Source organism: Melozone crissalis, unplaced genomic scaffold, assembly GCF_028551555.1.
Source record: "Melozone crissalis strain CALT ecotype California unplaced genomic scaffold, PUWL_Pcris_2 ptg000013l_1, whole genome shotgun sequence".
NCBI lineage: Eukaryota > Metazoa > Chordata > Aves > Passeriformes > Passerellidae > Melozone > Melozone crissalis.
In genome coordinates this window covers 2076675-2093395 of record NW_026535791.1, presented here as the reverse complement: position 1 = coordinate 2093395, position 16721 = coordinate 2076675, and the positions used below count along the sequence as shown (strand labels likewise).

General features: G+C 40.6%; 1 protein-coding gene across 1 annotated transcript; it reads left to right on the top strand.

Annotated features, from left to right (window-relative positions):
• The first annotated feature begins 489 nt into the window (after window positions 1–489).
• Window positions 490–14692, top strand: POGLUT3 (protein O-glucosyltransferase 3). The gene is made up of 8 exons (XM_054271639.1): window positions 490–706; window positions 5424–5621; window positions 5998–6284; window positions 7035–7251; window positions 8590–8786; window positions 9769–9963; window positions 10983–11087; window positions 11915–14692. Exons 1-8 carry the CDS (start codon window positions 490–492, stop codon window positions 12038–12040), a joined length of 1542 nt encoding a protein of 513 aa, XP_054127614.1. The 3' UTR covers window positions 12041–14692.
• Window positions 14693–16721: the final 2029 nt, after the last annotated feature.

The window sequence follows — 16721 nt, the reverse complement described above, 5'->3', positions numbered from 1 at the left end:
GCTCCTCAGCACGGCCCGCAAGGTGCCCACAGGCAGGGAAGAAAATCCCTCGGGACAGGCAGCCGCAGACCAGCGGCCCCGAGCCCGCTCCCCGCTCTCCCAGCACTCTCACTGTGCTGCATTTCCCGCGGCTCCGGGGAACTGCACGGCTCCGAACCCGCTCCTGCGCCTGAGCCCCGCGGGCACGGCTCGCTCCCGCCGCCGGTGCGGTCCGGCGCACACGGGCTGGGCTGGGCTCTCACCCCCCGACCTCCCTGGGGACATCGCGGGACAGCCCGGAGGAGGAGGAGAACCAGGAAAGGCGGAATCAGCCGCCCGGGGAAAGCCCGGCCCTCTGCTCGCCTCCCTCAGGCTCTGCCCGGCCCCGGCGCCGTGGGGCCGCCCTGCGGGGCGGGGAGCGGGCGGGGGCCGCGCAGGGCCCGAGGAGGCCCCGGACCCCTCCGAGCGGGCGCGATAGGGGTCGGTGGGGCGATGGGGGCCGGCGGGGCGATGGGGGGCCGCGGGCTGCTGCTGCCAGTGCTGCTGCTGGGCGCCGCGGGGCCAGTGCTGCAGCCGGCGGAGTCGGCGGACCCCGGGGACCCCGTCAGCGCCGAGAGGAGCCTGGCGTGGGGCCCCGGGCTGGAAGCGGGGGTGACCGTCCCCGTGCGGTACTTCTACATCCAGGCGGTCAGCGCGGCCGGACGGAACTTCTCCCGCTCCCCGCCAGGTACTGTTCGTGTGCTCCGGGGCGGGCAGGGGCAGGAATGGAGACCCTACCCCGGGCCGCGGTTTCGCCGCAGAACCTGGCTGGAGGTGCCCAGCCCTTGCCCTCTCTTCCTCCTCTTTGCTTCCTTCCTTCCTTTCCCCGTTCCGTGTGGTGGCTGTGCCCCCGCACCCGGTCCCGAAGCGCCCGGGACAGGCAGGATGGCAAGAGAAGCACATGGTCCCAGCCTCCTTTCTTCTGGTGCTGCCCAGTGCCTCCTCTGCTCTCACCAGTAGTCTGCTCTAAACAGTTTGGAATTTACTGTAAAAAACCGTAAGCTCAGAAAGAACCAGTCTTCCTGGAGCTCGTGGACGTAGATTCCCAGTGCACAGACGGGAAGTGGTAACGTAATTACTTTTAATGCTGCACACACACCAGTTGCTTAAAATTTGTGTCTCAGTCAGTAGAGCCTCTGGGCTCTGTTATCCTACTGCTGTTCCGTTAAGGAGTAATTTTCATTTTTGTTTACTCAGCACAAGCACAAACCATCCCACGACACTTCTCCTGAGGGTGGGAATTGGGCTCGTTCTTGCAGGCCAGTGGTATGATGCCAGTCAGCTGTTTGCTGCTGCAAGTTAGCTCCACACACTCTGTATTAATAGTTTAAATTTGAAATAAAAATTACTTTGGTGTCACAGACTTCATAATGAAGATAACCCCGAGATAGCCCCAGAGGAAATCCTGTGTTGCTAATTTACATAGGGTAGAAGCTATTTAATTTGCTGTGTATTATTTACTGTTCACAGAGATGGTACTGAGAGGGCAACTGCCAAGTATGCATGGCCTCTTCATGTCTTGTTAGTTAGAAAGCTGCTGCTTGCAGAATTAAGGAGTAGCCATGTATTATACAGGTGATGTCTTCAGTCTGACAGGAGTGTGGATACTTCAGATATTTCAGGTCTGGGCTTTCTCCATCTGCTGTTGCAGCTTGGTGCTGGATGTCACCACAATTTGTAATTGCAGTCCAGAATGTGACTGCACTGTGGGGTGGAGGCTGATAGCAGCTGCACAGGGAGAGCCCTGGGTTCAAACAACAGGTTGGAAAAGCTGAAAAGGCATGAAGTTCAGTTGGATTCTCATGCTAGTGTAAGTCCTCCAAGATAAAGTGGGAGGACATGGGTACTGAGAACCTAGTTTTGATCGCAGTGTGTTCGTGTGTGTTCGTATTTATGTTAATAAATTCAGTGTCCCAGGAAAGTTTCCAAGTCCCAATGCCATCTGGCATGGAGTGATCTCCATTCATCCCATGACCTGCTGTGGCCTCCAGTCAAAGACAGAGCATGAGTGCTGCCAGCAGGGAAGAGCTTCTGCCTCGGCCTGTGCTAGCTGCTGTCCCATGCCAAGGATCCTTAAAAAGATTAGTGGTAGAGTTGATCATATTCAGTGCATGAGCACTGTTTAAAGTATTTGTAGAGACACTGGGTATCTAATGTATACCCTGTTCTCTAATGATTTAAAATGTTCAGATCTGTAAAACACCATTAAGAATTACAATTAACAATATTCATTCAGGCACCACTCTCCAACATAATCTAAAAACATTTCAAAATATACCTGTGGAGATAGCAAAAAATTGACACTACCACCCGCATTGCGAAACAGGAACTCTGTGATCAGAGCAGCAGAACCACAGTTAAGGCATCACATTTGTGAAATGTGTCCAAATCTATTAAATTGTTTTTTATGTGCATTAGAATTTTGGTCAAGTGGGTCAGGACTTACTGGGATCCATTATAAAACTTGTGTAGCATAATAAGTAGATTTTAAATGCAGAATTGTTTTCTGAATATCTAGTCTGTTCACCAGAATTGATATGCACCATTGCACATTGCACTGGAATTTCAGCCCAGGGGCTGTAACTGTTTTACCTGCCTTTGTAGGAGGATGTCGAATGATGCAGAATTCATTCTTTACCTAGAAAAATTATTTCAAAGATTAAGAAAATCCCTGCTGAAAATACAGAACTTTCTTTTAGTGTAAACTGCATAGATTTTTTTCCTTTGGCTACTTGGATAAGCCTTATCCTTCTTTTCTGCTGGGTTTTATCCTAGATTTAACAACTGCCAACCATGTCTTTATATACTACTGACCGTGATAAAATCAGCTGTTAACTGTTGCTCAGATGATCTCTGATGATCTGTTCAGATTATCTGTTGTTCAGATGATACTGTGCTAATAAATATTTTTCAAGGCCTCCCAGATATTCTTGTAGGTTTCACCAAATGCTTTCAAAGAGCAGGGCATGCTTCTTCCAGCTCTCGTTCCAGTGCTGCCAGACAGAGTTGTACATTTCAGTTCAGTCACCTTCATACCTGGGCACTGCAGGACCTCCCTTTGGTGACCGTGATCCCTGGGCTTTTGTGATGGTCACACACAAGGCCTGTGTTTGTTTATTACTGGATATATGCTCTTGCATCCAGCTCTCTGAAAGTATAGGCTAATAATTTGTGTGTCCCTTTAGGGAGTCCGTCAATTTTGTGATTTCCATCTGTGAAAGTAACCAGCAACAATTCCAGTAAAACAGCTGAATCAAAAAAATCTTCAGATCTTTTAATTTCTCTTCAGCACACATGTCAGAAATAGGGGGACTAGGATTTTTTTGTTCTTCTCTAGCAATTTGCCTAAATTCAGTATCTTGTTACTTTTTCTCTCTTTCCCTCCATTTTGTCACTTGTTCCTCCATGCATGGCATACCTCTTTTGCAAGCTGCACAGAAGAAAAAAATGCATAAAGCAGGTGTCATTACCTGGATTACTTAAAGTATCCCATTTTGACTGTGTCTATATTTTAGTGTCTCTTCAGTGCTGGGAAATTATTTTGTACTCAAAATGCTCTCCCAGATATGTTTTCAGGGTAACAGAGAAATAGTAGCACTGCTGATTCATCAAGGACACATTTTGCTTTTGTAATTCCTTTGGATTGAGAGAAACAAAAAAAAACAGGAGTGAAAGCACCATGGTAACTTCCTCCAAATAAAAATCAGCAAAAAGTTGTCATGATTAAGTATACCATGGAGGCTTTGGCCCCATTGCACAATCAATGTTGTAAATTACAAACAAAAAGTCTGTTTCCTCCAATGAATTATTTGTACTTACATGAGACACTCAGTCTCGTTTTTCTTCCCCTTCACTTTCAGTGGAGTTAGCTTTTTCCCTGAGAGCTTTGCTATCAGTCACTTCCCTTATCAAATGATTCCTGTGTCTAAGTGCCACCAGCTAAACCCAACATATCCTTTGGGCAGATCAAGGGCTCCTCATGTCTAGAGCAGGACATACATAACCAGCAGGGGAAAAGACCCACTTAGTTACTTCCTGTAGGTCAGGACAAGGATATAAAATTCAGTAATATTTGACTTTTTTTCACAATATTCACTCATTTTTATGACAGCTGAAAACTTACTTTTCTTCAGTGGGAAATCACTATATCCAGTAAAAATGCTGTTTAATAAAATGGGTACAAGGAGACAAAGATGTGATACCAACAGGAAACAGGTTTCTCTGTGAACCTCATGACATACTCTGGATTTGAATGCTTCTTCATCCAAATAATACTAGGTGATAGTCATAGGGAGAGGGTACTTGGTTGAAGTCAGCTACCTTGAAGCAAGTTTGTGACTTGCAGTCACCTTTAGAGGCAGAGATGTTCATTCCTTCAGGAGAGTCATTTAATCTGGATATTCTTGCACAGTACTTGACTTGAATCCAATTTCAAGACCCAGTGATCTAAGGAAGACATGATTAATCATTAAAAGACTGGTACTTAGCACATCAGTGTATTTATCTGTGGATGCAAAATATTACTTTGACATCTCAACCATTTAGTGCTGTTGGGACATATTCAGATTTTAGTTACATCTTGATTTTTTCTGGATTTTTTCAGTTTCATTTATTTCTGTATATTACTTGGTGGTAGCATTGTATTTGTTTGGTTCATAATGCTTAGCCTGTCACACTTAGTGAATAATTTGTCCCCCTCCTTTTTTTTTTTTAATTAATAAAGTTGGCAATGACCACTTGTGATAGAACTAAAGACTATAACAGATTTATGTTTATGCATACTTGTATTGTCCATAAATTATTCCATATCTTAGTGCATTAATGATGAAATGCTGGTGATCTTTAAGCACAGGTCAGACAGATGTCCAGGGAACATCTCTACTATCATTCTCTTATCACTGCTTTTCAGTAGCTGGATCTTTAAATGTGCAAGACAGTCAGCAGCAGCCCAAAGCTGAACAATTTGTATGTGACTCCTGCATGCTGCAACTGCCTTTCCACAAGCTGGCAAGTATTCTTTTCTCCTGTTACTTTAACTTGGTTTCCTGTCTTTCTTACTCTAGAGGACATTATTGGTCCTCAGAGCACTAACTTAGAATAAAAACTAATCTTAGCTTCAAAATACTGTTAGCTTTTCCTTCTGTCTTATAATCAAATATTTAACTTTCTATCTACACCTGCAGGTTTTCCATTTAGAGGTGTGCAATGTCTAAGAATATTTGTTAGGGTGATATTTCATCACTGGAAACTAATTTTACCAACTTGGTACAATTAAAAAATTGTACTGAAAAATAAATTAAATTCCATGGTCTTAATTCATTGGAGTTTGCTCCTTACCTTTATTTACTAGATGTAATTCTAATAGCTTAAAGTGATTTTGTCTGGTTTTATTTTCCTCTTGCCAGGAAGAACACAGTTTAAAGTGGTAATTAAAGCACTTTCTCCAAAAGAAGTCACCAGAATTTACACGCCTCGGCCTTTGGATAGAAATGATGGTACATTCCTTATGCGTTATCGGATGTATGGAAGTGTCACAAAAGGCTTGAAAATTGAGATACTTTATGGTGATCAGCATGTGGCTCAATCACCTTATATTTTGAAAGGTAAGGGTATTTTTTGTTATAATGTAATATGTCAAAGTTTTGAATTAGGCTATATTTCAAACTGCAGTACGTGGGCTGTGGTAGCTGTGGACAGCTCAAACAATTCTGAGTCCCCCGTGTGCTTGGCAGGTTCACAGAAATGGACCTTTATTTAGCAAAATAATTTCACCCTGATAACACAGAGTCTTGTATTTCTGAAAAGAGAAGAAGGTTGCTGTTTTTTCAGTTACACTGCAAAATTCCAGAAGTTATAGGAAGGATGATTTCCTAGGAAAAATGTAGAAAGCATGGTATAAAAATGCCAAGCCACTGTAATGTAGAAATTATGTGTGCTGTAGAATCACGAATACAGACTCTGTTGCTTTGTTTTCCACAGAACCAGTTTATCATGAATACTGTGACTGTCCTGTAGAAGACCCTGAGGTCTGGCAGGACATGATGTCCTGTCCATCCCAAGAGCGTCAGATTACAAAAGACTTCATTTCATTTCCCACCATTGACCTGCAGCGAATGCTCAAGGAAATCCCAGCCAGGTTCAGCCAAACAGGAGGTGCTATTGTCCATTACACTATCCTGGATAATCACATCTACCGGCGCTCCCTAGGGAAGTACACAGACTTCAAGATGTTCTCCGATGAAATGTTCCTGTCGCTGGCCAGGAAGGTACCGCTTTGGATCTTGTTACTTGTTAAGGCAATATCACAGAAGCACAGAGTGCTTGGGGTGGGAAGAGACCTCTGGAGAACATCTAGTTCAACTCCCCTGCCAAAGCAGGTTCACCCAGAACTGGTTGCACAGGATCATCTCCAGGGTGGGTTTTGACTATCCACAGCCTGTCTGGGCAGTCTGTTTCATGGCCCCATCTTCCTCACAATAAGGAAGTTTTTCCCTCATATTCAAATGGCACTTCCTATGTTTAAGTACATGCTTGTCTCCCCTTGTCCTATTGCTGAGCACCATTGGAAAGAGTCTGGCCCCATCCTCTTGACAGCTGTGAGCATTGACAAGATCCCCTCTCAGTCATCTCTTATCCAAGCTAAACATATTTAAATATGGCAGTACTGCATTTGTTGTTGTATCTTCACATGTATAATTCCTGAAATAAGATATGACATTCCATCAAGACAACACTGGGTGTTAGGAGTAATGTGTGCGGGCTGCTCCTGGCAGTAATGGAAATGCTTGGAAAGCTCCAAGGGCTAAGGCCCAACTGGGAGCTGTTTCCTGGCCTCTGGGTGTTCCTTTCAAACTTCCTTGCAGGGAAGAAGCTTGGAATTCATGCATTAAGCACAGCTAAATCTATGAACTATCCAGTAGGTGCACTGAGTGTGTGACAAGAGAGAACTGATGCATAGATGTAAGAGTGACAGACAGCTTCTCTGTGTTATTATCCTTTCTTGGGTACATATCTAGGTTCGTCTTCCTGACGTGGAGTTTTATCTCAATGTTGGAGACTGGCCAGTTGAGCACAGGAAGGTTAATGATACACCTGGGCCTGTACCTGTCATCTCCTGGTGTGGCTCTGTGGATTCCAGAGATATCATCCTGCCAACATATGATGTAACCCACTCGACTCTGGAAACCCTTCGTGGAGTCACCAATGATCTCCTTTCCATTCAAGGGAATACAGGTGAGTTACACTGGGGGTTTAAAAAGAATTTGTGATTTCCATCAAAAAAGCTAGTTGCATTCAAATGTGTTGAAGTCTTCAGTTCAAAGTGCCCTGGGACACCTCTGAGTACAAGCAGCTTAGGCTTTACAGATTGCAAACACTTCTCAACACTGCCACTAAACAGGTGTATCATTCAGAACCAAAATTTAAGAAGTCCAGATCGCAATAAATGTGAATTTGACATTAAAGGTATCCAGAGGATGCCTACTGTGACCTGGCAAAGGAAAACTAAATGTAATTAAAAGGCCTTTTTCCTCAGTCAAGGGTTCAAATATGTTTCTTCTAATCAAACAGTAACCCTTTTCCTGACTGTTGTGGCCCAATGTTCTGTTTACATAAACTTAATTTGAATCCTGAAAGAAGTAAGCTGATACTATGCTGCAGCCTCTTTCAAATTAGAAAACATTGTCTATATGAAGAAATACCTCAGAGTAAGATCTCTTGAATTGCTTTTCTGGCTTTGAAAGAGGAGTCAGCTTTACTGACAGGTGTCTTCCTCCCCCTCAGGAAATTAAAGAATATTTAGGGATCAAACAAATGGCATAAGCAATACCTAAGGAGTAAAACTGGAGTGGAAAGTTACTTCTTTTTATTTAATTAGTTCTCAGTTCCTCTTTTCTTTATTAGATTTAAAATCAAATATTTCAATTAAATGATCAGTTAGAGGCATTCTGTGTTTACTGATTTAGTACAGCTGCTTTTCCAATTAGGAGACAGTAAGAGACTACTCCATTTAGTAGGTGCTCTAGGGAAATTTTCAGCAGAAAGGTGAGGAAGGGCATAATTAATGCAGTAAGCAGAGATTAAGTCTTTCAGACTCTTGCTAAGTGTTTAGAAGACACAACATAGCCATTTCTTTTCTTTTTTAAGGCATCATTAAATGGTTCTTCAAGGACCTAACTAAATTGCTGGGTAACAGAGGTGGATTTTACTAAAGAAATTAGGTTTTTGTGGCAGGCTTTATGGCTGGAGAATTGCTTTAATTATTAGCATTTTCCTTACGTATTTTATTATAATCCCTTAGGTAGCTTTCAAGATAGTTGAAGTTATTGAAATACAAAATTGTTGAGTGGAAAAGCAATTCTCCAAGTTTCCTTGTATGAGTTTCCCATCCCAAAATTCAAACCAGAATTGGGAGTTTAATCCTGTGATTAATAAGTGGTTATGGGAAACCATGCCTGTCCTACCATGTCTCCAAATGTAATACGACTGTCAAACCTAGTTCTTCATTTGCCTTGAACAGATCCTGAACATTTCACTGCTGTTTGCTTTTGTCTTGTCACTCACTGCTCATAGGCCCCTTCTGGGAAAACAAAACTGAGAGGGCTTTATTCAGAGGTCGAGACAGCCGAGAAGAACGTCTCCATCTTGTGAAGTTATCCAAGGAAAATCCAGAACTACTAGATGCTGGAATAACTGGATATTTCTTCTTCAGGGAAAAAGAAAAAGAGCTGGGGAAGGCTCAGCTGATGGGCTTTTTTGACTTCTTTAAGGTAGTAATAAAATTATAGTTTCTGATTAATTTTGAAATTAATTATTTCAAATAATTAATTTCAGCTGAAAAGAAAGCATACTTCTGTTAATTCTTTTCAATAAACAAAACAATTATGCTGCTATAGTAGCACAGGTCCATGCAGAGTAGATTAACCACCTGTAATCCATGTCTTAGTATGACACACTTGTAGAGAAAGCCAAGAAAGACCTTAGTGAGGCATCTTGGCTTATGTTTTTGTTTTAATAGACTGAGAAATTGGATTTCTCACCATCAGGGTTTCTTTGATTTGGGGTAAATATGAAAACAATGGACACAATTTACAGCCATTTCAAGTACACTGTGGATGTCTGAAAGAGTCTTTAAGTAACAAATTAGAAAAATAGATGAGTATTTTTGTTGTACTTTAACATACAAATTCTACTGCAAGAGAAATAAAAAAAATAAAGGGAACAGAATCCTGTGTAAAGTCATTACAATATATAGCAATTGAAATTCTGTTCTGAAGTTTAGTATTTCAGAAATGCTGTTACAGCCAAGAACATCTGCCAAAGCATGACATTCATGGTTATTTCTAGTATTATGTTTCAGCTTATTTTATATAATAATATGTTTCAGGTTATTCTATATAATAATGTTGTCAGAATAAATTTACTCTGTTTGAATTGAAGTATAGATTAGTTTTATTTCCTTCCCTGCTGTAGCCCTTGCTCTATCCCAGGTCACTTCAATAGGACACCCATCAGGCAGCTCATGTGAGACAAAGGTTCTTGACTGCCAGCCTCCTGTTGAAAACAAATCCTTTTTCCATTATATTATCCAGAAGACCATGAAACTACACGTGCTTAACACTGAAATGAGTTGGAAGATGAAAATGATTAAACATGATTACTTCTTGCCTGTTAAAATAATAATTTATGCAGTCATTGTTCCCATTCTGATACAAAACATTTCACCTTTTTTCCTCTCTCTTCATGCTGTAGTACAAATACCAAGTGAATGTAGATGGCACCGTAGCAGCTTACAGGTTTCCATACCTCTTGCTGGGTGACAGCCTGGTATTGAAGCAAGATTCCCAGTACTATGAACACTTTTATATTGGATTAAAACCTTGGAAACATTATGTTCCAGTTAAGAGAAACTTAGAGGACTTGCTAGAGAAAATAAAATGGGCTAAGGTAAGTTGCATTACTGATTCAAGTTCAAAGTGATAAACAAACATGTAAACAATTTATCTTAATAGTCTCTTCTTTTATATTTACACACACACATATATATATATTGCATGAACGCTGTTGAGATCCTGGTATAAAGGAGGTACATTTTGTTGTTAGTATAAAATGGGAAGGCCTTATTTGAAATAACCGTCTCTATTTAGGGCAGTACTTAAGTGTTCATTTTAAGTATGGGCAGAAGAGTTCATGAGTCAGAGCCTTAGCATACTGACTAAGGTAGTTGTGAAAGAAACAACCAGATTCCTAGATACTGCTTAATTAATGCTATAGCATTTTTAGGCCCTGACTAGAGCAGAAGTTACTGCATGTTCTGTTTGAATGTACAAAAAATTGCTGCTCTCTGTAACGTGCTCAGAGTGGGAGGCTGGGATCCTGTAATCAAACAGATAAATTCTGTGATTGAGAAGACCGTTTGTGCTTTAAGTCAAAGTGCAATTAAGGTTAAAAAAACACAGGAAGAGTTTCTTTTCTGAGAGTACTGTAATTCTACGTCAGGAATCAGAGGAGAGTGCTAAAAGCTTTGCAACATAGACCTAAAAGCTTGAGAGTAAATACATGAATTCATGCACTTTTTTTAAAAAAGAAGACATTGAATTCCATTGCATTGGAGAGGACAAGAGATGTGGTTTTGTCCTCTGTAAAACTAAGTAGATCTGGGAGGTATCAGAACTGATTTTGAAGAAGCTTGAGGCTTGGACAAAATGGTAGAGCAGTAATCAATTGAGTTTTCAAAATTGTACAGTTAGTCATGAAAGTTGTTATTGATAGCCCTAAGGTAGCAGTAGTGACGATAAAAGCAATCCGGTATTTTTAAACAAATCTGCAATTTTAATAATGCCTTTGCAATCTACCAGTAATTGTAGTTAATTTTTTAGATTTGAATAACCCATTTAATAAAACTTCTAATGCTAGTCAGGCTTTGAGTTGCTCTGTTATTAATTTGTTGCATCTGAATTTTCAAGGAGAATGATGAGGAAGCAAGAAAAATTGCTAAACAAGGACAACTAACAGCAAGAGAATTACTTCAGCCTCACAGGTTTTACTGCTACTATTATAAAGTGCTCCAGGTGAGTACAATAGATCACTTTATTACTCTCCCCCCAGCTGCTACTGATGCTACAAATTTCATATTCAGTCCTTACTTAAATCACTAGCAGACATATTATTCATAGATCAGTGTGAAGAGCTTTGCTAAACCCTGCTTTCTTAATTAAAGAATCTACCTGACATAATGGTTATTTTACAGAATCAGGAATTTTTTTTGCCCCCATCCCCAGTCAGCCCTGTTTTCATTGTCACTTGGTATTTGGTTTCCAGTAGGTCTTTGTAGGAAAAAATCTGTATATCCACTTTTCTTCCTTTTTCCCTTCATACTTCTGAGCTACTCTACTACAAAATAATTAATAAATGGAAAAGAAGTTCCAGAAGTGTGACTAGTAGAGTGTAGGGGATGAAGCAGGCCCAGTAGTCATTTCTTCCTTAGAAAATGCAAATCTCTAGTGAACAAAGTTTCTCCTCTCTGAAAGTATCTTTTTCCTGTACTGCTGTGCAGTTAGATGTCAGCTTCACCAGCCACAGGTTAACACAAAAGATGGAACTGTTCAGTGTACAAAAATGACATTTTTGTGCATTATCTGTGTAGAGTGGTTAGGCACAGATGATGACAATATCCAAGTTACCATAATAACAGGCAGAAACATGACAGGAGGTTTTCAGAGGCAATGTAGCCCATTAGTAGGTGTGTTGCAAAGACACCTTGTGTAGAGGCTGTGAACAATGGCATAAGGAGCCTGGATAAAGGTAGGCTTCTGAGTGGAAGGGAGGAGGAAAATTCTGCTTCTTGAATTATATGTTGGTGCTTACAGCATTCTTAAATGTTGTTTACATATTTCAGAAATATGCCGAACGCCAAGCCAGCAAACCTGAAATACGGGATGGAATGGAACTTGTACCTCAGCCTGATGACAGGGACTCAGTGTGCACTTGCCACAGGAAAAAGCCTTTAAGGGAAGATCTATAACTGTACTGGATGGAGAAAATTACCCACTTAAAATGCAGGAATAGGAATTAAGCTGTGAAATCTAAGACTCTTATGCAGTAGCAGGCATTCTTAGTTATGTATTCTTCTTGTATTTTCATACCATTTTTCCTGCTCATTCTGATCTACAATGTTGGTTCTCACAGTTTTGGCTCCATGACCACCACCAGACAGACAGTGAGCCTGCAGTGGGGAGTGTCTGGGGGATTTGTTTGATGTACTGCATCATCAGGAAGCAGAGCACAGAGCTGCTCGTGTTCCAGATGGGACCTGTGTACCGAAGTTTTGAGAGGAGCTAGTCGCCACAAAAGATCGTGCCATGAGTCGGTGCCAGTTATTCTAAAGGAGCATTTGTGATACATTGAAACAGTGTTATGATTTCTTCATAAAGTTTACCTCAGTGTTAGATTGTTTCTTGTATGCAAAACAATTTTCGAACTAGACAAAGAAAATGAATATTTGAGATTTACAGATAGCAGATCTGGTCATGCTTTCAGATTATTTTGTGGTTTATGACAGGTAACAGACAACATGATATAACACTCATCAATTTTAGAGGAAAATGGAGAGCAGGGGGAGAGATTAGAAAAATGTGTTTATAAGCATCATGGCTGTGAATCACCAGAATTAAATATTGCTTTAAAACAGACTCTCTAGCTGTCACAGTGCCTTGGGTGCCAAGTCACCACTCTGAAAACATGTTCCCTTCCTGTGACTGTCTGTACATGTAGTCGCAGTTCCACAAAAGGACTTGGGAATTTCATGCCATGGGAAACACTGCTGTCTTAGTTCAGCAATACCATCCACAGTATTCTGGACTACCTGAAATGTGAAATTTGTTTTAGATTTAGCAGAGTTTTAGACCAGCTCGGTTTAATTCTTTTGTAATAGTCTAGGAGTTAGAGTCCATGTAAAGCAACTGGGAAGCTGGTTGTCCTCCTAGATTTAATTCAAGGCCATTTTTTCCAGAGGGTGCCTTAGCTCCAGACTGGGCAAGAGGTTTTCAGGTCTTCTGCCAAAGTTCATGTGCAGCCATGAAGCTAGCAATGCAAAATTCACAAGGGCAGAAGGATCTGGTCATACCTTTGTGATAAAGTGTGCCTTTCGATGGGGCAGAAGAGGAATCTTAGTGCTGGGTACAACTCCAAATACCTCTGTTGATTTTTGTCCAAGTTTGTCTACTTCAAAATGCATGAATAGTCCTGGAAGGAGACACCAATACCAAGACCAGTGCTCACAAGCACACATTTCTGTGTTTCCATCTTGGCTAATGCAGCCTGCCTGAGCAGCTCCTGACTCACTACAGGCAAATAAAAGCTTTCATGGATACTGAATTCTCCCTGCACTAAAAAGAATGGAGATCTCTGCATGACAGTAGAGTTGTCTGATTGATTTGGTGCACTACACATCATGCAGGCTTCATTCTTGGTTCTACACTGCAAATTGCATAAAATTTCTGCATTAGAGCAGGAAGAAAGGCAGTATGCTAAATATGGAAAGAACTTTGTCTTTCTAAAGAGGTCAGTGCAACTGTCCATCAGTCATGTATTATATTATGCCAGTTAAGAAATAAACCTGTATCATGTTGCTCTACCCATAATCCTCTTTGTTCTGGTTCTAACACTCATATTTATAGTGGTTGTGTTTTTATTTAGCATGAAAACCAGTCCTAGAACTTCAGTCTATAAATATGTGTTCAACTCATCTGACATAAAGTTTTCTACATCAAAGTTCAGGAACAGGTTCCATTGCTGAAGCTGACACTCAGGACTGAGTCTGTGCTCTCCGTTTGTTCCATGTGCACAGTCATTTTTACTGTATTACATGATCTTATTTTGGGAAATTACCTGTGATGCCACGTGCTTTTTATAGTCACCAGTGTTTATGGAGGTGGTGCACTCAGCAAAGGCAAGTGAGCATAAAAGATGGTTGAAAAACAAAGTGTTCCACGTATTTCAAATCAAGAGTCCAAAAGTGATTCATTTGTATTTTTTAAAATGAGAGAGAATAGGGGGAGTCATGACACATACTTCATGGTTCTTTGGAAATACCTATGTAGGAGAACTTGCCTAGCTTGAAACAGAAGCCTTTCAAACTGAAAGAAGAATCAGATAAAATTTAAATTATAAATAAATGTGAATATTTTATCCTTCCTTTCTTCCCTCATAAAAAGGGGAAGAAACTGTTCTTAATTCTTCTCTGCCAAAAAAAGTCCTTTCTCTTGTAACAAGTATCACTTCAAAGACTAGTTTGTCAACAGAGTGCCTTACAGTTGCTTTTATAGCTCACAGCAAGAAATATCCTGAAAAATATGACTGTACTAATCTTCTTGCTGTAGTTGAAAAATAGTAGAGAGATGGTGGAACTTTTACTACAAGTCCATATTAATTTGAGAGAATCTGGTTCACTTTACAGCTATAGCTCTTCCAAAGGTAAAAGAAGGTAAGGCAAGGTCTCTCTTCTTTCCATTGGTGCTGCTGTATGCAGTTTAAATTGTAATGAAGAACAATCGTAACAAGTGCCCCACCAGCCAGAAAAGATGTCAGATCTATGTGAGTTTGCTGAGAGGATGATACCCATCAGCCTGGTGTGTTACAGGAAATGATAAATACTGAGTAAAACCTGGTTTTGCATGTGAAGTGTAATACATACATTAAATAGAATTTTCAGGTGGCATACATAGACTGGACTTTGTATTATTCTGTCGTAGTTCTTGAACAGTGACTGTTCAAAGGTGTAGAAATCTCTTGTTGGTGGTAATTTTGGAAAATTGCTACCATACCACAGTACTAAATTTTGCTCTAGTAATTTCAGTTTTTAAATAGAGAATAAAGCCTGTTTTTGTTAGGGATTTACCAGTGATGACAGAGGCAAGTTTGTTTGTTTGAAATAGTATATGGTTTATAATAATGTGTAGTCCCAGGGCCAATGTTTTCAAGCACAGGCATCTGCAGAGGAGGGGTTTAACATCCAGTAATGTTGGGAAGGCAGAGTCTTTACTAAGATTCTTTATTTTCAGATTTCTTCAGCCTTAACAGTGAACCTTCATATAATGAACACTGGTTTTATGTTGTATGTATGTCCTAATATATTTAGGCACCCCCATTGGGAAATACCCACCCTCAATTTTGTCTTGAAATGAGAGCTAGTAAATCCTGATCTGGTAAACATAAAGGAGATACAGTTTCATGTATGCTTTAGACTGTATTTTTTTATATTTACCTCAAGATCACCAATGTGCTGGTTTCGTGACAGAATTGTGCCAGGCCTGCCTTGTAGATTCATAATTTTAAAAACCCTATAATCAAAGCTTGTCTGATGGAATGTTAGATTCAAACATCCATGCTGGGAAGCATACACCCAACATTTATTACATTTCAAAGTAAATTATTTAGTAAGGGAGGAGAGCTGACAGGGAAAACATACATCACCTGTTGGAGCACGTCTGAGAAGCTTGCAAAGAAACTATAATAAGGAAAAGAAGCATTATATAAACCTATGATATTATCAGCTCCTTTAGCACTGTAGTTTTGCAAAAATTTTTTCTGTAAGGGTGGTGATGAAGTGCAAGATTTTATATTGATATTGTTTAAGTTCGCAGGATTTAACGGTGAGAATCTTCTTGTCTGAGAAGTTTTAGAGGATTTTAATGAGCTATATGAGTACTAATGCTTGAGTTTTGAGTACAATGCTTGTGTTTGAGTTGTTAATAGGAAAATCTATACTGCAGACAGTTATGGCACTAATTTTGGGTTTTGCTGTGAGAATAAGGGGGAAAGGATGATTTGCATGTTTGTTTGAAGTAGTTTTAAACATCTGTAGCACATCCCTTGAGTCCCATCATGTGAGCAGTGATAAGCAGGAGGTGTACAAGCAGGAGGGGGACCAGCAGGTCAAGGCAGGTGTGCTTGGCAGTTGTGAGACGGCAGCTGGAGTCCTGTTTGAGTTTTGGACTCCCCTGTACAAGAAATACATGGACACCCAGCATGGACCACCAGGGTGATAAGGGCAGTGGGGCACATGGGTATGAGGACAAGCTGAGTGAGCAGGGTTAGGTCAGCCTTAGGGAGAGAAGACTTCTCAGAGGGACGCAGCAGAAATCCTAACAACAGACACTGGCTGCATCATAGGAAATTCCAGTTAGATAAGGGAAAAAGAATCCTAAACTGCTGTCCCCAATTAGATGAAGCTTGGTCTGTGTGACCTCCAGATGTTCATTATTCTATGAACTGCTTTTCAGTCACACAACAAGCATTTATCTAGGCACATAGCAGGAGTGTCTCTAGTCACATGGCTCTCGAGTGTCTCCAAGAGGTGACGTGGCTTTTCTGCGCTGACATTTTTGACACCATTTGTGGTTATGTCTCCCTTGCTAATATGAAGGTTTGCACGTATTTTTGTGTTGGCTTGTAAGACTATGAAGTTATATGTTAATATTAATTATACTTTTATAATAATAATAATATATATAATACAATAATTTACCTTACTAATATACATTATCACAATATATCCTAGTCATGCAGTACACAGAAGATTTGACAGAAGTGAGATACGTTGATTTGGCATTACAGGCCTGGACTGAAAGTGCAAGACCTCTTTCAACAAGCTGCATATATACTTTACAGGTATGAGACAATTGTAAAATATTGTGAATACAGTT